Raw genomic sequence first — 23246 nt, forward strand, 5'->3', positions numbered from 1 at the left:
GCAAGACTCCATGGAAGGCAGTCTACACAGAAACAAGACTCCATGGAAGGCAGTCTACACAGAAACAAGACTCCAGAGAAGACAGTCCACGCAGAAACAAGACTTCATGGAAGACAGTCCTCACAGAAACAAAAATCCAGGGAAAACAGTCTACACAGAAACAAGACTCCACAGAAGACAGTCTACACACAAGCAAGACTCCATGGAAGGCAGTCTACACAGAAACAAGACTGCAGGGAAGACAATCCACACAGAAACAAAACTCTTCGGAAGACAGTGTACACAGAAAGAAGACTCCACAGGAGACAGTCTTCACAGAAAGAAAATTCCACAGACAACAGTCCACACAGAAACAAGACTCCAAAGAATACAGTCCACACAAAAACAAGACTCCATGGAAGACAGTCCTCACAGAAGGGAAACTCTATGGAAGACAGACCACACAGAGACAGGAATCCGAGGGAGAGAATTTACAGAAAATCAGTGCACAGAAGATGGTCCAGTGAGGTTCCCTGGACAGGAGGAGAAGAGGTTGCTGAATATGACAGCCTGAGTTGATTCCTGGGTCCCACCTAATAGACAGAAAATCTACTCCTGCATGTTCTTTGACCTCCACACATGCAGTGACTTTAAGTATGTGTGTGTGCACATAGAAATAAATACATTTAAAGAAAGCAAACAAAAAGCTCCCTAGGGCCCTGCTGTCCTCCCCTTTGCTTTGGCAGCCCCTCTTGCCCCTCCGTCTCTGGCAGTGTGATCTTGTTGGATGTTTCCTGGAGGAGGATCATACCCTGTGCAGCTTTGCATGTATAAACTTTCAAAGCACAGCCATGTATTCATTCTTCTGATAGCTCAACAAAATTGCACTGCAAGGTCGCACTCGGTCTTAGTCACCAGGAGACATGTTCAGGCTCCTTTTACTCTGCCCATCTGGGGCTCATGCAATTAGTGCGCTCGTATACTCTGGACAAGTGCTCTACAGTTGAGTTACAGCCTGAGCCTCATTGATTTCCCATTGCTACCAACAGTATTACAATCGTTTGTGTGCTACCAGCATTCCTGACAATCTCTCTGTGTGAGCCCTCCTGCAAGCTAGGTATGTACTGTGCCACTAGCCCAGTGGTTCTCAGCCTTTCCAATGCTGCGACCTTTCATACAGCTCCTCATGTTATGGTGATCCTCAACCTTAAAATTATTTTCATTGCTATTTCATAACTAATTTTTCTACTGTTATGAATTGTAATGTAAATATCTGTGTTTTCTGATGGTCTTAGGTGATTCTTGTGAAAGGGTTGTTTGATCCCCAAAGGGGTCATGACAGAAGCCATCTAGGAAAGGCTATGGCAAGCAAGTGAGTTTCTGGAGATGGCCCACCATTTTGCATGGCAGCAATGGGTGTGTACTAGAGGCAAAGTCCCCAGAGACTTCATCGAAGAATTGCTTCTCACTGCTGAGATGCCTTTGTTGCCACAGTTATATAGCCTGGGCGTCAGCCCACCCTACTGGGCAGATCTCCTGCAGATCAAGCTCAACATATCAGCCCACCCTACGGGGCAGATCTCCTGCAGATGGATATGTAGATGTACTCTCATGTAGTAATGCTGTATAGATCGGTCGATGGTTTCATAATTCCTGATAATGATTTTATATAACTCCTAAACTGATAAAAGTAATCTCAAGCTCCCTATAGAATGAAAGCTACAAAAAGAGCTCTGTAAACTTATGTGTCACAGGCTAATTTCACTAGGGAAGGAAAACAGGCTTGGAACAAATTTACAATCAAGGAAAAACATTCCTTCTAGGTTAGAAATGAGGCCACTGTCTGGTAACTAAAGGTCATAAACTGAGAATGGGAAATTTATTGTAGGTGCAAGGGCAGAAAATAAAAGATTGACTAGTTTATATAAGACTTCAAGGGGTTGGGGATTTAGCTCAGTGGTAGGGCGCTTGCCTAGGAAGCGCAAGGCCCTGGGTTCGGTCCCCAGCTCCGAAAAAAAAGAACCAAAAAAAAAAGACTTCAAAATAATAAGATAAGGCAGATGAATTGTCTCTTGACAAACTGTGCTAACTTGTGACAAAAACTATTGATTTAAACTTATAGTGAACTTATGGAGCTAGAAAATAAATAAGGAATATTCAGTCAAGTGCTATTCTGAATGGAAAGACATGTAAACAGTTCTGCTGTAACTCCCTAAACCTTATTGATCCATGACATGAGCCATTGCCTTATATTTACTATGAACTATGGGATGTAAAAGTGCTCAGAAACCCATGTGATCGATTATCCCGAGAGAGCATAGAAACTAAGAACAACAATAAAGTGGGCAGTGCAGTCTTCCTCAGCTTCATCCAGTGTGCCTGTCTCTGTGTGTGCCTGACTTACCTACCTACCTACCCTTCTTTAGTCTTTTCTTTCTCTCTGGCTCATTATGAGTTAAGGATCTCCAAGTCTCTCACTTGGCCAGCTCTCTCCCACGAATCAAAGAGAAAAGAGCCCAAGTAAGTTTCTTTTTCCTAATCCCAGGAATTAGCTGCCTGAAGCCATCAGCTTTTGGCCCCAGAATAGCATGAGAGATTAATGACCAGAGGACATCAGCCTCTGGTCCGCCTTTCTGCACCCCACCTTAGTGCCTGGCTGTTGGGGTGGCTCAGCCTGTCTTTTCTGTTGCAGTTGTCTTCTGGGTAAGAAGTAGCATTTCCCTGACATTTTGTCCCATGTGCTCTTCCTGCCCATGGATCTCCCAGGGACCACTGCTGTTCTCCAGAGCCAGCAGTCCTGTCCTTTCCAACCCACATGCCTGTATGACAAACTTCCATGAAACTACACCCTACATAGCACACTCAGCAGAAATTCAAGGTATTTGGGAAACAAACCAAGTCAAGGCATAGACATCTCCCCGCTAAGGTGTGTTAGAGAAAGCAAATGCACTCACATGGACTCTTCCTTCGGGGTGCCCCTGGCCAGGTCTTCCTGCTCCTTCCTCTTATCCACAGCCTGAGCTTGCTTTTCGATCTCAGTGAAGGATGTATTTGTCAGTTTCTGGGCTCCCAAGCTCCCTTTTTTGGCTCCAAGCTGAAACATATAAGATTTTATTCTACCTGGGGCAGTTAAGAGCTACACCTGCACTACGTACTCTCAGGTCTGTGTGACCTGCCGGGCCTGTGACAAGCGTTAGGCCCTCTCTGCTCTGGGAGGCTTAACACGCTCTAGGGGAGAAAGAGTGGGGCAGGTGGGCTTCACTTGATTCAAGGCATTAGCCACCACCTAGTGAGGTGAGAGGCAGTGTGGGAAAGTGGGGGTGCTCTCACCCCAACCCTGCCTCAGGAGTGACTCTGCAGGGCATCACCTTAATGGGAAATTATTCATAGAACCACCCTCCTGACCCTTACAGGATATAGCTACACTTCAGAGTCACAAACAGGAGAAAAACAAGGCCAAACATGCTGTATTGGCTGGTTTTCTGTCAATATGACATAAGTTAGAGTCATCAGAGAGGAAAGAGTCTCAGTTGAGGAAATGTCTCCATGAGACCCAGCTGTAAGGCATTTTCTCAATTAGCGGGTCCAGCCCATTGTGTGTGGGGCCACCCCTGGGCTGTCGGTCCTGGATTCTATAAAAAAGCAGGCTGAGCAAGCCATGGGAACAAGTCGGTAAGCAGCACCCTCCATGGCCTCTGCACGGCATCCATTTCTGCCTCCAGGTTCCTGCTCTGTTTGAGTCCCTGTCCTGACTTCCTTCAATACAGAAATGTGGAAGTGTGGCTGAAGAAACCCTTTTCTCTCCAACCTGCTCTTTGGTCATGGTGTTTCCTCACAGCTACAGAAACCCTGACTAAGACACATGCATTCTAGAAAGTACTAAATATAATTCAACTCGTCTCAGTAAATAAAACAGCCATTAATTCTATTATGGCTCAGAATACTGTTCTGATTAGGGTGAGATGGGGTCTCCACATAGCTTTTTGATACAAAGTCTCAGTGTAGCTCTGGCTGGCCTCCAACTCAAAGACATCCGCTGGCTTTTGACTCCCAAGCACGGGGATCAAAGGTGTGCACCACCACTCTGGCTTGTGAAAGTCAGTACATTGTACAGTGAATATACTCCAGTTTAGAAAAAAACACAGGAGAAAGGGCTTCTAGTTTGGTTCTAGTTTGAGAACCAAAGTCCTGTATTTTTACATAACGTGATACTTACTCCTTTTTTTGCTTGATTTGGCTTCTTTTTTATAATGGATGAAACCTCTGCTAAAAAAAAAAAAAATCAAGTCAGATATGCAGAAATCATACCTGGCTCCTCTGTTGTCAGATATGCGGAAATCATACCTGGCCTCTCTGTTGTCAGATATGCAGAAATCATACCTGGCTCCTCTGTTCTAGAAGTGGTATGAATGTGCCTTGCTTGCTTGTGGTCTAGAAAACTCACGTCTGCATGCTCTCTCTCTTTTTTTTTTTGTCTTTTCTTTTTTCGGAGCTGGGGACCGAACCCAGGGCCTTCCACTGAGCTAAATCCCCAACTCCACGTCTGCATGCTCTTAGGCTGGGGCTTCGTCCGCACAGGTGTGGGCATGCAGCACCCCAACTCAGAGCAGACTGCTCAACACCACAATAGAGACCCAGAGCTCCCCAGGAGGTGCTTCTCCACAGCAGCCTTCAAAACGCTCTTCCGTGAGATGGATCATCAAGCATAGGCGCTTGCTGCCGAGCCTGATGACCTGACTGATCCCAGGGACCCATGTGGTGGACTCCTGCAAGCTGTCTTCTGACCTCTACACACATGCCATGATATGGACCCCCCCTCCACAAATAAATAAAATGCAATAAAATAAATTTTAAGAGGAATAATCTCTTCTATTCAATTATCCACACCAAAAGCTCTTAAGCACGGCTGCCATCAGGTGAGGGGCCTGGGCCTGGTGTGTGGTTCCCGGGGTGTGCGCTTTCCAGGTGCGTGCTTCCTTCCTCTGTGCATATGGCATGGCTTGATGTCAGCTCTCCAAGACTCTTTTTTCCATTTTATGTGTGGGGCATCTGCCTCATATACACCTGTGTCCATCTCTGTGCCTGGCACTCACAGGGGCCAGAGGAAGGCATCGGAGTCCCTGAGACCAGGCTTACAGATGGCTGTGAGTGCTCAACCTGGGAACTCGGGGGAAGTCAGGTCCTCTGCAAGAGCAGCCAGTGCTCGTCCCCACAGCGCCATCTCTCCAGGCCCCATTCCTGTGGTTTCTTTGGATGACTTTTCTGCTGCCTGTGGCCTCTTGGTTTCTACCCTCACCCTGAGCCTTGTTTGCCATCCCTGTGTGGCACTGTCAGACCAGGTGCCAACTAAGCTCTGTCCAACTTGGGCTCCAGCTACATTCTGTGACAGTTTCTGGCAACCTCTGTCATTTGCTCCCAGGTAAAGACTGCCAGGGGATGACAGTGAGAGCCTGGCACCCTGCCAGCCTCAGTCCTCAGATCACACCTCCCTGATTAAAAACCACAGCTCCCTAACCTCGGTGTGGACAGGTTCCACTCCTCTGTGAAGCCTTATCAAGTTGATGAGGTATCTGTGGACAGTGGAGATCCCAGGGCTGTGCTGCATGTGCCAGGGCATGGACTGATGTGACAAGCTCCACTCCTGACAAGAACCTTTCTTCTACCCCAAAGCCCTGGTGACCAGGTAATAACTGTGCCCGCCTGCCTTTCATTCTTCCTTTCTTTTTTTTTTCTTTTCTTTTTTTTCGGAGCTGGGGACCGAACCCAGGGCCTTGCGCTTGCTAGGCAAGCGCTCTACCTCTGAGCTAAATTTCCAACCCCTTGATTCTTTCTTTAAAAAAAAGATTTTGGTGCTGGGGACTGAAGCCAGGGCCTCAGGAGTACCGAGAAGCAAGTACACTGCTGCTGGACGCTGTCCGTGGTCCTAATTTTCTTTGCGTGTGTTTTCGTTGCTAGGGTTAGACCACAGAGTTTTATGCACGTTAGGCAAGTGCTCTGTCATCTTCACCATCACGTCACAGACACCCCCCCACTACCATCATCATCCTCACCACCACCATCCCCATCCTCATCCTCATCCCCATTGCTAGGTCTCAAGGTTTCAGGCTGTCCAGATGTCTATAAAGGAACTCAAACTAGACTTCAGGAGGATTTCGGAGGTCAGAGAAAAAGTCAGCATAAAACTGATTCCTGTCTCCCAAAAGGAGTCATTTCCCTTACCTCTGGCAGAAGGGATATATGGCTCCCCCACTAACTTATACCTGTGTCTGCATATCAAAGCCCATGTGGGCCTCCAGTCTCCCTCAGTGCCTCTAGTACTTGGTAGTACTTCTGCCCCCCCTCAGAGTCCTGCTGTCTTTATTACCCCCATCCCCAGAGTTAATACACCTTCTAGCTCTGGCTTTCTGTCCTTTCCCTGCAGACAGCCCTGGCCATGTCCAGTCTGCTTCTTTTCCACTCTGCTCTGGACTATTCCACGCACCTCAGATATTCTCTTGTTCTTATTCATAAAACCTTTCCCGTTACCAGACCGTGGAGCGGTCATGTTGGCCGTTCTTTACTGTTCCCCCTTGCATATGCCACCCCACCCCCACCCTGTCAACACCATCTCCTATCCCGTCAGTGCCATGACCATCATCACTGCTGTGGCACTGGCAATCAATGCCTGGCTGCAGCGGAGGCAGGAGCTCTACAACGAGGTGTAGTCAGTCCCTTAATAACCCAGCCCAGCACTGTGCGGCATGAATTCACGGGCTGGACTTTGCTTATTGACTCATGCACAGACCTCATGTCAGCCCCTGAGACATGGGAAGCATCCTGTCATCCAGTAGCTGCCTCTTTCCCACTAAGACCTTATTAGCAACATTTGTAAAATTTCACAAAAATACACACTGTATAGAGTTTCTTTACATTATCATTTTCTGTGTTATTTTCTTTTTTTTTTTTTCTTTTTTTTTTTGGAGCTGGGGACCAAACCCAGAGCCTTGTGCTTGCTAGGCAAGGGATCTACCACTGAGCTAAATCCTCAACCCCTTCTGTGTCATTTTCAATCGACAGCTATACATTCTGCTTTTAGAATTATGTTTTAGTGACCTGGGAAGAATAAAATCTTGGGCTGGGTAGAGCTTAGTGGTAGAGCCCTTGCCTAGTATACATGAAGCTCTGGTTCCACTCCAACACACACTCACACCTCTATGGTGGAGTAAAAGCATGTAAGTCCCCCACTGCAGCCCTGAGGATACACTAGCTCAGAATGTCAGGTGTGAAGGGCACCCAGGTGTGAAGGACATCCAGGTGTGAGGTCAGGTGTGAAGTGTGCCCACAGGGAACTCTGTTTCCATTGTTCTGCCTTAGACTCCTTTTTCATCTGTTTCCCAACTCTGTGGAGTCGGACAGTTGATGAAAACAACCAGAAGGTCTAGTTATTTTCCACTGATGTTGCTACTTTCTAATACATAAAAATGTAATAAACATCAATATCTGACTATAATTCCTTAAAAATAAGACACTGAGCTTGGCCTGGCATAGGCATGTTTGTGAACCAGCATTTCAAGGAACACTGCTATATGGAAAAGCAGCTTTGTCTGATAAAACTCAGGAATGGGTTCCGTCAGAATGCTGGCTCACTCTAAGAACTGAGACAGATGCAGAAGCAAAGAGGGACCCAGGGCCCTGAGCATATTACCAGGTGCAGTCTTCCCAGGGGTGTTCAGCCCTTCCACACTTGGCCCTTGTCCCGGCCCACCTGAAAGGGAAACACTGATGTTAATGACGAAGACATTCCTGGAAAACCCTCTGATGTGGGACATTTCCTGCTGCTTCTGTGTTACCTTGCCTGGTCTATCCCATGTTCTAGCTCAGCAGTATGGCTGTTTATGGTACGTGCGCGTGACAAGCGGATATGACCACTGAGCTCCAGCCCCACTCCTCAGCACCAGGAAGATGGGGTTTTACTAGGGAAACCAGGCTGTGTGAACTCAGAGCGCTGAGATTAAAGGACTAAGGGTGGGAGCCACCATGTGGACCTTATTATAATTTTGTTTGTTTGTTTGAGTCAGGGTTTCTCTCTGTAGCCCTGGCTGTCCTAGAACTCACTCTGTAAACCAGGCTGATTGCCTGCCTATGCCTCCTGAATCCTGGGATTAAAGGTGTGGGCACCATGTGGACCTTCATGTTTTTAAATCTATTTTCTTTCAGGTTGACATATAATAATCTTATGTATGTATGAGACAAACTCTAATACTTCGACACATGCGTACAGTGTGCAGTGGTCATGTATCAAACATCGCCACCTGCCTCTGGGAGACATATGTGAAAGCTCTCTGCGGTTAGACCAGCAGTGCTGTAAGCACACTGAGAAGCTGCAGAGAACAGCACTCTTCCCCTATCCAACTAGACTAGTGCCCTGACTCTGGGACCACCCTCCCCACGAGCTCCTCCTTGTCATGAGCAATTTGACTTCAAAGTACTGTAAAAGTCTGTGTGTTGGTGTCCTTCTGCAGTCTCAGCCCCCAGCAGCTGGAGGCAGGACAGTCAGCAAAAGAGCACGTGTGAGGCAACCTGAGCTACAGGGGTCCATCTTAGAGAGAGGGAGAGAGAAAAGTCTACTAAATGCAAATGTATTTTTAAAATATTGGTTTTATAGAATGAAAATTAGTAGGTTTTTTTTTCCTCAACTGATATCATTTACTGTTCTATTTTGTAATTGCTTTGGGCAGGGTTTCATATACCTTGGGCCGGTCTTGAACTCCCAATAAAGCCAAGGATGGCACTGAACCCTGATCTTCCTGCCTTTCCCCAGTGCTGAGACAGGCATGTGCTACCACCCTGGCCTCAGTTTACAGTGAGGACACTGTGTTACCAAGGGCACGTGGGTTCCACACTCCCCTCCACCAGGACACATGTTACATGCAACCTGCAGGGCCCGGCAATCTCCAGAAGAGGGTGTACTGTACTAGGCTGGAGACAAACACAGAAAACAACTGTGCCGGGCGTGGCCAATGGCAGCACCTGGAGTTGCAGCCCCAGGAGAGACTGGGAGTAGGGGAAGATGCCAGGTAGACACCTGTCTCCCTCCAAGGTGGCTCAATCACAGGATGTGGAAAAGAAAGCCACAGGTTGTAAGCCATGGGTGAAACTCAGCCATGGACTGCCCACTTCTGTCCCAGGGAACAGAAAGCTGAGCTGTGGCTTCTGGAGTGGCTCTCTTCTACCAACCTTCCTATGACAGATGGCACAACTTCAATCCATTTCAGACACTGGCTTACTATGTCCCCAACCCAAGGGCCTCCAGAAGCCAGCATGTGTCCTTCCTGTTTCCCATATCCCAGGTTCATTGCTTGGCTTTCGAAGGACACTTTATTGCTAATTTATGTAATATTTCATCCTATGGAAGATACTCAGCTTTAAAACAGAAGGGCAGCTATACATACCACTTAGGTCATCTTTAATACATATGTGATTAACAACACAGTCACAGTAAAAACACAATCGGGTGTGGCAGCGCACACCGTGATTTAGGCGCTCACGAGGTACAGCCGGACCAGGAATTCGGTTATCCTCAGCAACCTAACGAATTTTCTGACAGCCTGGGCTACGTGAGACTGCCTTGAAAACCAATAAACAAACAAGGTTCTATAATATAGCCACCAAGTATATGTGACTTATTAACTGTGAAATATCTATCAGTTTTAAAACTGAAATCTTACCAGGCTTGGGGGTGCAGGCCTTTGAGCTCAGCCCTACCAAGGCACAGACAAATGGATCTCTGCAAATTCACAGACAGCCTGGTCTACACAGAGAGTTCCAGGCCAGTTAGGGCTACGCAAGGAGACAATGCTTTAAAAAAATGGGCTGGGGATTTAGCTCAGTGGTAGAGCGCTTACCTAGGAAGCGCAAGGCCCTGGGTTCGGTCCCCAGCTCCGAAAAAAAAGAACCAAAAAAAAAAAATTATATGAAATTTGAAAAAGAATTCTGAAATCTTGTTTTCCAATTATAAAAGTCCACACACTTCCGTACTGTATCAAAGCAGAAACTAATAATCTAATTGTCCTTTTCTCTAGTTAACACCTTAGTGGGGGCCTTCCTGGGTCCATGGGCTAACACAACAGGTTTCTATGGGAACTATGGTAGTCTGATCTTGGCCACTAGACCACAAGGCAGCGTTCTAGGGTGACTCCATGGACCCACCTTCGTGTTTTTCTGGAGTAGTTTCCAAGCCCCACGGTGTTGACGAGGCTGGCTCTGGCTGTGCAGATGCCTGCGTAGCACCACTGACCTGTGCAGGTGAGAGAAGCCATTAGTTAGCAGGAAAGCAAGGGCTCCCCACTAACCGCACACCAGCATGGGGTGGGGGAGTGTTTAGCAGTGCAGGGTTCCTTTTGAGCATGGGCATGTGTCGTCAGCCCCGCTTCAATGCTCGTCTTTCTCTCTCACACTACCCCCTCCCCCCCGCCCCTCTTTTTTCTTTGAGACATAGTCTCATGAATTCCAGACTGGCCTAGAACTTGGAACTGTGGTAGACGATGACCCTGAACGTCTGCCTTTTCTCCTTTCACCTCCCCAGTGCTTACAGATGACCAAGACCTAGTTTATGCAGTGCTGGGGGTAGAACCTAGGCCCTTGTGCTTGCTCTAGCCAGGGTGCGACCAACTGACCTGCTGCTGCTGTTTTGAGACGGGATCTCACTCTGCATCTCTGGCCAGACTCAAACTCACTTTATAGACCCACTGGCCTCTAGCCTACAGAGGTCTGCTTGTTTTTGCTTCCTTAGTGCTGGGCTTAAAGATGTGCACTACCACACACAGCTGGAATAATTTCAGATTTGTGTAAAACTGCGCCAGTGCATACAGAACATTTCTGTGCACCCAGCCTCTGCTGGCATCAAAATGTCTTGCACATCAGTCAGAGGGAAACCATTACAGAGGGAGCAACCCTCAGCATGAGGGCTCAGCAGGGCTCCAGCCTTCCTTCCCTCAGGGTTTGGGGACCCTGGGGCAGGGAGCTCGCCTGCCTCTGTAGCTTGTGATCATCTCTCATGGCCTTGAAACTTTTGAAGAGTGCTGTCCAGAGCTGTGTAGCAGCCTGGTTCTTTCCTTGCCGGTGTCAACGTGACTCAACATTGGAAACAGTCCCCTGACCCTCGTAAGGTCAAATGGGCCACGCTCTTTTCTTTCTGGACTTGGGAGGTGTCCCCTGTAGGACCTGACAGCTGGGCTCCACCTCCTCAGGACTCCCACACATGCTTTAGGATCTGTGAGGAAGACCTGCCCTGTCCCCATCCACGCTGTGCTCAAAGGTCACCTGGACTGGGAGGCAGCAGTGATGCTGTGCCTCGGACTGCCCAGCTCTGACCACTCTGCCTGGGTCCAGTGGACAAAGCTCGCCTGTCCTCTCGCTGCACCTCACTTTCAGCGGCCATTTTTTTCTACAGGTAGTCCTGGCTCCTCTGCTGGAAGATGGGGATTAGAAACCAGAATCTGGGGGGGGGGGGGCTGGAGAGGCCAGCGGTTAACAGCACTGTCCCTACAGAGGACTCAGGTTCAGTTCCAAGCACCCATACCAGGCAGCTCATGACTACTTGGAACTCTAGCTCCAGGGATGTCCTCTGCTGGCTTCTGTAGGCACCAAGTGCTCACACACTGCACACATGCACACACAGACACATATGCACATAAGTAAGTCCTTAGTCACCAAGGTCAGACACTGGAAGGACCTGCTGAGCTAGGCTGTCACTGTCTCTGCAATCTGGGGTGTGTGTGTGTGTGTGTGTGTGTGTGTGTCCTGACACACTTCTATCTAGAGCCTTCCACCTGCACATGTGCAAACACATACCACAGTGATGACTCAAGGAACATGGGTTCATCTTAGACTCTTAAACCTGAGTCTAGCCTGTATCTTACTGAACATCTCAAATGCATACTTGTTATAACTTTCGGAATAAGCACATTTTAAAATTATAAAAAGCAGGGCTGGAGAGACTGCTCAGTGGCTGAGAACTTGCAAAGCTCTTGCAGAGGGCCTGAGTACCCAGGGATGGCGGCTCACAACTGTAACTCTGGCTCCTGGGGATCTGACGCCCTCTTCTGGACTTCATGGGTACTGCAGCCACACGCACCTACCACCCCCTATACACATACACATAATTTAAAATAAACCTTGAGAACAAAGTGGCAAACTTACCTCCAGAGAGGCGTGAGAGGCAAAAAAGTCCTCCTCCTTTGGAGGAGGGGATGCGGGTGGAGCTGCACAGCTGTCCAGCCACAGCTGGAAGAAAAACAAAGCTGAGCTTAGCAGGGAGAGGAGCTTAGCTCCCCTCTGGACCTGCAGCTAGTCCCTCACCCACAACCCAGAGGGCCCTGAGCACACTGCTAGAGGAAGGGATCGTTCCAGAAAGTTCCACACCCCTAGGAGGTTAAGGTGTAAGCGCAGATTCTAAACCACCATGACCTGGCTCAGCCTGGATTCCACACCCGACCTTCGTCCACAGGAAGTCGCTTGCGACCTCAGCACAGCACTCCCGAAGTTTTAAACCATCTTCAGACACACAGCAAAAACCAGCTCTGGGGAAAGCGTGTTACTGGGCGAGGCTGAACCAGGCACACTGTCCTGTGCTCACAAGTGAGGGGCTCTCCTGTCCCACTTAGGAGCCGCCATGCTCCTTATTCTCCTGATGGTTTCCATGTTGAGTACGCCCCAGGGAGAGGGCTCCTAGGCTCCCGAGGGCCGTGATGCACCTTCCCGCTCAGCCCTGACTGTACGTAGTCAATGGGTGAGCAATCCAATACATAGCAAACAAGGTTGGCAGTTAATGAACTACTTCTGAAGCATGAAGTTGCAGCCCCGTGTCTTTCTCATACCAGGCAGCACGTGTTCTATCTCCGAGCTTACGACCACTGAATGAGGTCATCCTTTTATTTATTGATTAATGATCTTTTCATTTTCAAGACCCTGACTGGCCTAGAACACACCATGCAGATCAGACCGGCCTCCCAACTGAAGTGTTCTGCCTACCCTTCCTTCTGAGTAGCCAGGGTCCTAGCTGTGAGCAACCCTGTGCTTGCTTTTGTCTGCTGAGATGGGGTCTCATAGCCCAGGCTGGCCTTGGGCTTGGGTTCCTCCTGCTTCTGCCTGCTGAGCAGGGATGTCACTGTGCCAGTCAGCTCGGAGCATTAAAGCGAGCACAGTAAGGTGAGCACAGTAACCAAAGCTCTGCATTGTTAAGGGAGTCATGGCCTGTGTGAGGGACACGGGAAGGAACCTAAGTCCTCAGCAGTGACCCTCAGTGTCCCAGCGTGCTGAGGACTAGGTGTCTGGACAAAATGTTCCTTTTCTAACATCTGGGTCACTCTGTACCAGCCTGGGGCCAGAGTCTTAGAGGACCTAAGACTTTAGCTCCTGGAAACTCAACTCTGGCTCCTTAAAGGGCTGTGGTCATCGGTCCCAAGACTGCAATGAGCTCAGTCGGTGACACGTGAGACACCCTGGGTTCCCTTTGTTCAACACTGCTTGACTAGCTTCCCGCTGACATTGTCCATTGTATGGTAGCCTCTGCCGAGCTGTCACATTTGCCTTGCAGACTGTGTACAAGGCGCTCTACTTAACAAACTTGCTTGGCCTAAGACCCGGCTTGTGCAATGTCACCTAACCCCCAGCTTCCCTATCTCCTCATCTCCTCGCCTTCCCGCTTTGGACCCTGTCACTGAAGAATAACCTGCTGGTCCAGGTCACATGTGAGTTGACAAAGCAGAGCCCTTCTCACCACGAGGGGCCACCATGCCCCATACCCTGGGCTCCTCCCAGGAGACTTCAGAGAGATTACGGAACACTTTACCAAAGGGACTCACATCGGTGCCGTGCCTGCGGGTGGCCTGGGTGGCCAGAGTCTTGATTTTCTCCCTGTAGAGCTGAGCTGCACGGCTGTTGTACTTGGCGTTGGTGTCCTTGGTGGCACACCCATGCTGGTGGAAGAAGGAAGACTAAAGAGAAAAGCAGGCAAATTAACAGAAATATCACAAGAGCTCAGACCTCGTGGTCACTGTGCTACTGAATGAGGGGCTTAAAATGTCGAGGGAAAATTCTGATCTAAGGTGATTTTACATTTTGGAAGTCAGTATTTTAGATTTAGGATCTTTTTTTCTGAAGTTTCTTTTTTTTTTTTTTTTTTTTTTTTTGGTTCTTCTTATCGGAGCTGGGGACGGAACCCAGGGCCTTGCGCTTCCTAGGCAAGCGCTCTACCACCGAGCTAAATCCCCAACCCCTAGGATCTTTTTTTAAAATAAAGATTTACTTATTTACTGTATGTGAGTACACTGTTGCTGTCTTCAGATACACCAGAAGAGGGCATCAGATCCCATTACAGATGGTTGTGAGCCACCATGTGGTTGCTGGGAATTGAACTCAGGACCTCTGGAAGAGCAGCCAGTGCTCTTAACCACTGAGTCATCGGTCCAGTCCTAGGCTTAGGATTTTGATTCTAAATATTTAAGCCGAGACATAATTTTTTGAGATATATATTAATATAATTTCATTTTCTTTCTTCTAGCATTTCACCATATATCCTTGCTGGCCTGGAACTCCCTATGTAGACCAGGCTGGCCTCAAACTCACAGAGATCCTCCTGCCCCTGCTTGCTGGGTGCCAGGGGTGCCTTGCCAGGTGTGGGACCACATGGGACCACATACAATTTCTTGCACCTGGCTCAGCTGCACCTGGGAAAGGACTCCAGTTGCCAGTTGGTATCATTTGGAAACAAATGGGGCGGCACTGCTTCAAAAGATTTTTCTGGCTAGACTGTCCTCTTCTTTGTCTAACGTGCTCTGCTCATATTGTACCCTCTTGTACCCCCTGTCACTGCCCGTCCCAACAACTCCCTTTCTTTCATGTTTTCTGTTGGCCTTGCCTTTTTGTGTGACCCACGGAGTTCAGGTCAGGGGCTATTTACTGGAGCCTGAATAACTATCCTCTGGTTATACCACTGAAGAAAATGAACCCTACCATGCCCTGCTACACACACACACACACACACACACACACACACACACACACACACACACACTTCATTGAAAAGGTTTCTACCACTTGAGACCTACATCTCTCTAATTAGTGTAAATACGCATATTTCCAGTGTATGCACAGGGGTCACCCCTTCAAGGGTAAGAACCTCCTTTTGTTTTAAGCATGTCCGCTCTTATACATCCTTGCCTGCTCTCTGTTTCCTTAAAGCACTACGCCGCTGTTCTTTTCTCTTTAATTTGTTTTCTTCAGCTGTGCTGCGACTTGGCCACAAGAGGAGCCTGCTTGTTACCAGATCCCCAGCCCAGCAGGCCCTCCATGGCTTCTGAACAAACATGACCCGAGCTTCTGCCCCCTGAGCCGACTTCTTGCCCCACAGCCCCAGGCACAGCAACTGAACTTCAGGAAAGAGGAGGGAGGGCCTTGGGGACTTACAGCATTTGCGTTCCCGCCAACTTGCATGCATCGAAGCTGGAACCAGGACCAGTTAGAATCCAGTTCTGTGGACCTGGGAGGATCAAGGATTACAAGATGTGAAACTGTCCTTCTCGGGCATCAAACTGCTCACTAAGCTTTCAAGACATTCTCTCAGGGCTGGAGGGATGGCTCAGTGGTTAAGAGCGCTGACTGCTCTTCCAGAGGTCATGAGTTCAATTCCCAGCAACCACATGGTGGCTCACAGCCATCTGTAATGAAATCTGATGCCCTCTTCTCCCCTGCAGACATACTTGCAGGCAGAATGCTGTATACATAATAAATAAATAAATCTTAAACAAAAACAAAACAAACAAACCAAAACCCATGTTCCCGTGCTGTGGGATTCAGGGAATTCTGTGTAGCCAGGCATGGAGCCGGGCACCTCTCATCCCTGTAACCCGCACGGGCGGAGCCTTGCCAGACTTCCATGAGACCCTGTTTCAAAGCCCCCAAGGGGTAGGATGGGAGCTCAGGGTGAGTGCCTGCTATGTGTGGGTGCCTTACCACATGTGTGTCTGTGCACCATGTGCATGCCTGGTCCCTCAGAGGTCAGAAGAGGGAGGTCTGACTGCCTAGAGCTACAGGAACCAACCTGGGTTCCCTGGAAGAACAGCCAGTGCTTTAAATCACTGAGCCATCTCTCCATCCTCTTCTCTTCTCCTTTACAATGTACTTTTATCATGTGCATGTATGGTGCATATATCACACAGAGGCCTATGGATTCCCTGGGGATGGAGTTACAGGAGCTTCCCTGTCTGACGGGAGTGCGGGAACTGAACCTGGGTCCTCTGCAGGAGGAACCAGGGCTTCCTGCTGAGCCTTCTCTCCAGCTTCCTTGAAGGGGAATCTGAAGCTGAGCTGACAGGGACTCCTTTGGAGCTGATGGTGGAGGCCTGAGCACACCCGCCCCAGCAGGTAGCAGCCTTGGGCAGCACTCACTGCCCCGGGAAGAGCCGAGGCTCTGCACAGCGTCCTAAGACTCTGGGTGCTGAGGAAAAACCGCCCCTGTTAACCAAAGAGGTGAGGAGGCGGAGATGCAGTACCTTCTTTCAAATCCCTTGAGCAGTCAGTCATCTGTCTGAGTCTGAGCAACCCTGGTGTGGGGCAGGGCCAGGACAGTCCCAGCCCTGCGGAGTGCTGGGCCCAAGCATCGTGACTACTTGGTCTGTACACACACTCCTAACTAACTCTGGCTGCCAACCAAAGACAGTTCAGAAATTACTCTGTCCTTTGTAAAGTCACTATCATGAAATTAACCTAAAAATAAAACTCCCCTTGGTTAAATAGACCATCTATGGTTCACAGTGACACGTGTGAGAGCTACCACTGCCTGTGTGCCTGTGCTCATCTGTGTGCGGGTGTGTGGCTGGCAGAGGGAGAGGGAGTAGGAAGGGAGGGGCCAGTGCAGGGGTGTCCATGTCTCACACTGGGGCCGCTGAGATCTTTTCATGGTGGGTATTGTGTTGTTCTTCCGAGCTGGGCCTTTTGTTTACGTCTCTCTTTGTGGGTCTAAGTGATCCACTCGGGCTCCCTGGAGCCAGGCTTGGGATGGCTTGTTTGACTGCTTGCTGGATTTTGTCTTTCTCTGTAGTCCTGGCTAGCCTGGACTTAGTTTCTCCTGTCCACAGCCTAGGCAGCTGCCTTTTGGCTCAGTGCTTTTTAGTTGCTATTTTTTGACTCTTCCTTAAGTGTGTGATTCATACATTTATCTGACTTTTAAGAGGCCCATGTTTGAACCTGCACAGGCCCAACAGATCTTCGTGTTCAGGCTCCAGGCCAGCCCTCTTCCTACCTGCTTTCCTGGAACTCTGTGCACCGGCTTACGCCTCAGAGGTGAACCAGAGCACAGGCCAGAGGATAAGCAGGGACCTGGAAATGAACTGGACTGAACAGCACAAAGCAGAGGGAGGAGCAGTGTGGGTGGCCTCATGCCAGCCCAGCCTTTCTATACTCTGGACAGGGTGTGGCGATGTGTATGAACAGCTCATGACCAATCTGGGAAAAACATTCTGGAAAGAATATCTGGAAGCTGGGGGAGGGGTGGTGGTATTAGGAGTCTGGGAAAGGAAGGTTACAATTCAGAGCCAGTGTGGACCACAGAGTGAGTTTAAGGCCAACCCAGGCAATGTACGAGGACCTGTCTCAAAAGGGCTGGGGATCTCGTTCGTTGGTAGAAGAGTTGCCTAGCATACATTAATGTGGCTCTGTATGCATACAAGGTCCTCAGCTCTGTCCCCAGGGCATTTTCAGCCCCCACATCCCCCACACATGAAGTTATACACTTAGCTTTAACCACAAACAAGAATCAACTCAAACTGGCATGGACCTTTAATCCCAGAACTTGAGAGGCAGGGGCAAATGAACCTGTGAGTTTGAGGCCAGCCTGGTCTACATAGTGAGTTCCAGACCAGCCTGGTCTACATAGTGAGTTCCAGGACAGCCAGGGCTACATAGTGAGATCCTATCTAAGTAACAAAAACAAAACTCAGAAGGGTCAAAGACATACTGTGATAATCGAAACCAGAAAACTCTTGGAAGGAGCAAGATGAAGACTTACGGCAGTGGGTCTGGTGCGTGTACCTCGAGAGGCGTGTGCTAACTGGACGCCAGGGAAGTTAAAGCAGGTGTATCAAAGAACAGAGTATGGGGCCAGGCAGTGGTGGTGCACCTCTTCAATCCCACACTCAGGTGGCAGAGGCAGCCACCTCTGCCTCTGAGTTTGAGGTCAGCCTGGTCTACAGAGCGAGTTCTAGGACAGCCAGGGCTACACAAGGAAACCTTGTCTCAAAAAAAAAAAAAGTGAGAAAATATTTTCAAATCGTGTCTATTATAAGGGATCAGGATATGGCAAACATAAAGAACTCTGAAAGCTCAACACAATGAACGACCCAATCCAAACCAGGCAAGAGCAGGAATAGGAATCTTCAGAGCAGAAACACAGACGGTCCACGGTGCATGAGAAGATGGCAAGTAGCAACCACTGGGAAATTCACATCAGAAATATGAGGAGAAACTACCTCACACCCAATGGCTGGTACGAGGGGGGGGGAGGGTAGGAGGGAGGGACAGAGGAACGGAGGGAAGGAGTCTTGGCAGCATGCATGAGGCCCCTGGTTCAGTCTCCAGCACCACAGAAAAGACAAAAGAGCAGAGGCAGGAGGGTGAGGGCCAGGAAGAGGAGGAGAGGAAGAGGAGGAAGATGCTGTGTGCCAGTGAAGATGAGAGGAAATGACTCCTGCTGTTCTGATGGCGCTGGCGGGAATGTATGGACAGAGTCGTTCTGGACAAGGAGGAGCTTCCTCACATAATCACCGCTGGAGTCATTGACAGCACTTCCGAGTGCTGTCCCCAAGGGACTCAGGACAGTTCTCAAAGTGACACTTGTATGTACGAACTCAAGGCATCTTTATCTAAATGGCTACCATGTGGGAGCAATTCAAGTGTCTACCCACGGTTGGACAGACAAGCAAATCGGCGTCTACAGATCACTGGGGTGTTATTCAGCCTCAGCAGAGGCAGGGGATACGGACCATGAACAATGGGTGGTAAGCGTGCGCTAAGCAAAACGAGCCAGTGCAAGGCAGCCAGCACCCAACTCTGTCCATATGCGATGTGAAGGCTTGAGTCAGTGACCACAGGCTCCGGTGCCAAGCCCCTGGTCCCAGCTGGTGGATCTGTGTGGAAGGTTATGGCACCTTAGGAACTAGAGCCTTGCTGGAGGATGTCAGTCAGGGAGGCTTTAAGTTCTTAGAACCTTGCCACTCTTCCTGACCTCTCTCTGCCTTCTGGCTGTCAGGCTGACCTCATTTCCTGCTGTGATTTTTTTTTAAAAATCATGATGGACTCTCTCTTTGGAACCCTGAGCCAAAATGAACTCTCCTTAAGTTGCTCGTGGATATGTGTTTATCACAGGAATAGACTGAAAACTAGAACATGAAGGTATTAAAATATGCAAATCATAAACCAGGTGGTGGTGGTGTATGGTTTTAATCCCAAGCACTGTGGGTTCGAGGCCAGCCTAGTCTACAGAGTGAGTTCCAGAACAGCCTGGGCTACATGGAGAAATGCTGCCTTGAAAAACCAAAATAATAACAATAACTGAGAATAATGGCCAAAGACACGACAAGTATATACGGCTCATTCCAAACATTCTGGAACCAGAATCTCAGACGAAAGATGACTGATATTTTGAAACAAGGAAGAATATTCAAAGCAACTTCCTTTTCTAGTAACTACCTCTGCAGTGACCCAGCTACACCAGGCCTCAGGTAGGGCAGAGATGGCTCTGAGGCTAGGGGTGCTCACTGCTCTTGCAGAGGAAATGAGTTTGGTTCCCAGAATCTATGTGACACACAATTCCCTGTAACTTCAGCTCTAGAAGATCAGAGGGTGTCTGCTGGCCTCCATTACCAACCACACACACACACACCACACCACACACACACACCAATCACTCACAGATAAACAGACACACACACACACACACACACAAATTTTAAAAAGAATTAAAGACAGCAGATGCTGTCGCCATCACTGTATAGTTTCTCTGCTGCCATGTAAAAACCCACCAGGACAAATGCTACTTTACGGTAGTCACACTGACAATATTCCTTAGGTTCAAATAACAACAACAACAAGAAGAAATCATTCCCACAGTTCTTTCCCAGAAGAGGACCAGGGCGACAGGCCAGCTGCTGGAGGAAGTGGCACTGAAGAGGCCCGAGTCCCTGAGATGCCCTGCAGAAGGTGCCCTGACAAGGCCCAGGCAGCTGGTGCACACACCTTGCTGGGCCTCTAGTCTGACTCCAGTCCTCCCCTTCTCCTACCCCGACCAGTCACGATTTCACTTCACTTCGCTTCAGAGGCTCTTTCCCTCCCACAGTGGGGCTGCACCTTTCTCTGGAGCCTACAGGGTGGAAGAGGAAGGAATTTCTCACTGGAAGGCCAATGTAGCCCATGCTCTTGGTAAAGAGGGAAGAAGGGCCTTCCTACATAACCATGTGACATCAGCACACAGAGCTGGACAAACTCATGGGCTCAGGCTTTGCCCTGCTGGTGCCAATGGGAATTGGGAGCCGGAGGAGGATGCTGGGGGCCACACCTGGATGAGGAGGACCACCCCTCATGTGCACTCTCAACCTTGTGTGTGTGCAGGAGGCCCCTTCTCTCGAGTGCGTACTTTCATTTCTTAGAAGGCACTGGAGGGAAAGGAACTGCTGCTCTGAGACCTCACATCTGACTCTGTCTTCAACACCAGAGCTTTATTTCTCTCACAAGATCTCCACAGAGGCCTGAGAAGAACATGGCCTGTTTCCCCATGTCACTAGATGATGTAAGAGTTAACCCCTGACCCCAGATTATGGTTATCTATAATTTTACCTGATATCAAGTCAACATCAATAGAAAAGGAAGGACATTGATGTTCATGGTAACTTTCTTTTGAATTATTCATTCATATATATATATATTTTTTAAAGATTTATTTATTTCATGTATATGTGTACACTGTAGCTGTCTTCAGACGCACCAGTAGAGGGCATCAGATCCCATTACAGATGTTTGTGAGACACCATGTGGATGTTGAGAATTGAATTCAGGACCTCTGGAGAGATGACTCAGTGCTCTTAACCTCTGAGTCATCTCTCCAGGGCCTTGTTTATTTATTTTATGTGTATGAATATGTGTATGTGTCTGCATGAACATCTGCACAGCAGAAGAGGGCACAGGATCCCAAGGGTCTACAGTTGTAGATGGTTGCGAGCAGCTAAGTGAGTGCGGGGGATTGAACTCAGGATCTCTGGAGGAGCAGCTTTTCTCCAATCCCACTGCTAGTTCATTTTCATTGCCAACTTGCCTGGGAGGGCAACTTCACATGGAATAGCAGACGCTGAGTGTGCCCTGAGGCTGAGGAAACTGGGCTGATGCCAGCATCCAGATCTGCCCTGACTTGGATGCTATGGGGGTAGTCACTTCACCATGGTGGACTGCACCCTCAAACGGTGAGCCAGACCTTTCTCCTTTAAATACTCCTCCTGTCTCAGGTGCTGAAGACATCCGTGTAACAGCCAGCGGGGAAGAGTTACTTACCGAATAAAACTCAAGTGGACCCCAAGCGACCGATGTGATCCGGAGCAGTCAATGCAGAGAAACACCCCATAGCTTATGCTCGCCCAGCTGGGATTTTTGGCACCACAGTCAAAACACACCTGAAAGAACAGACATTCGTTAGACTTGGGGACCAACTGGCATTAGCAGGTGACTCAGCCAGGAGGCCAGAGTACAAAGTCGATGTGAAGGTGGCTCAGATGTGACAATCTTAAGGCAATGTGTCACCCAGAGGCTGGGGAAACTCTCAGTCCACTAAGTGGACTTGCAGGCATGAAGACGGGTGGTCCATCCCTAGGGCCCCTGGGGGAGGGGAAGAGGACAGCTGGCAGTGGCTGCATATTGCAAGGTAGGCAGAGACAGGCAGAACATCTGCTGGCCATGTTCCAAAGCAGTGAGAGAATCTGCCTCAAAGAAACAAGGAAGATGGCATCTGAGAAATGACAGCTGAGATTTGTCTTCTGGCCTCCACACAGGTGTACACATGTGCTTACACACTAGCACACATGTGCCCATGCATCCCCATGGACATACACACACAGGAAGAGAAAGGATGTCACCTACGTTTTCCAAACCCTCACATTTTTCTTATTATAATGATGATCTGTAATTACAGGAATTAGAGTAAAACAATACAGTCCCACCCCAAACACTGACGGTGAACACTCAGTAGGGACCCTTCCTACATAAATTCATGCCTGTGAGGAACATGACTCTGCTGGGACACTGTCCCACACTGTCACCTGGGCAGTGCTTCTAGGTGTGAGTCTTCTCTCTCTGTCAGATGCCAATCGTCCCCCACCTCCTAATATTCACACCCTCACACAACCTCTGCCTCACCTTACCGAGGTGCCGTGTAGGAGGTGGTGGGAGGAATCATCTACCATTTTTGAGATTAGTGCTGCCCCTGGGCCACTACCTCTTGGGATAAACCAGCTATGGTTTCTGAAGGAGACTGAGACAGCCCTGGGCAGAGCCTCAAGTGCTAGGGCCTAGCTGAGCTGCCTGTAGAGAGAGTGGAGGCCTGCCCACACCACACTGCTCAAATGACCGTTGCTGTGTCACAGACAGGACACACCCAGCCAGCTAAGTGACTCCACACTCCAGAACTCAGAACCCATGTGGGTGAAGACGCTAAGTTTGGAGGGGTGCTCCAATGCTCCTCTTTGAAACACGACACTCTGAGAACTATTAGCTATACAAGTCACCATGGCAGTGTCCTCTGCTCTGGAGGCACTGAGAGTTCCTGCAGGGCTGGGCCTTCCCTGTAATCAGCTTTCTCTGTTAGCATAGGTGCTTAGTGCTGGCTGAACAGCTCTGAGTATTTAGCTCCCACGGACCTTGACCCCGTAGTTCTTCCTCCTAAGCACTCAGTAAACCTTTGTAAGCCAAGTTAACAACAGCTCACCAATCATTGCCAGCTTAAAAACTGCCAGCAGACCCTTCAATAATGATGGCAGAAAACACTTGCTAGGCCACCCAGAAGGTTCAGTGGGTAAAGGTGCTTGCGCCAAAGCTTTGATGACCTGAGTTCAATTCCTGGATCTTACATAATAGAAGAAACGAATCAACGAATCCCTTAAGTTGTCCTCTGACCTACACAAGCAGGCCATGGACTGCACACATACCATGGTACTCCTATGACCCCATCCACCACAAAATAAATAAATACA

At 48.9% G+C, this 23246-nt stretch overlaps 1 protein-coding gene across 4 annotated transcripts in view; it reads right to left on the minus strand.

The window, feature by feature from the left end:
- Positions 1–23246, minus strand: part of Arfgap3 (ARF GTPase activating protein 3) — a 46226-nt gene that overhangs the window by 17184 nt on the left and 5796 nt on the right. For 2 of the 4 annotated variants that reach the window (XM_087558782.1, XM_087558780.1), the window contains exons 2-9: positions 21556–21674; positions 15427–15499; positions 13824–13955; positions 12160–12243; positions 10168–10255; positions 7664–7723; positions 4196–4242; positions 2934–3073 (exon numbers count right to left, since the gene is read on the minus strand). In XM_087558782.1, coding sequence (XP_087414908.1) covers positions 2934–3073; positions 4196–4242; positions 7664–7723; positions 10168–10255; positions 12160–12243; positions 13824–13955; positions 15427–15499; positions 21556–21674 — 743 coding nt within the window. 4 annotated transcript variants of the gene reach the window in all.

Source organism: Rattus norvegicus, chromosome 7 (assembly GCF_021556685.1).
Source record: "Rattus norvegicus strain SHRSP/BbbUtx chromosome 7, alternate assembly SHRSP_T2T, whole genome shotgun sequence".
Lineage (NCBI taxonomy): Eukaryota > Metazoa > Chordata > Mammalia > Rodentia > Muridae > Rattus > Rattus norvegicus.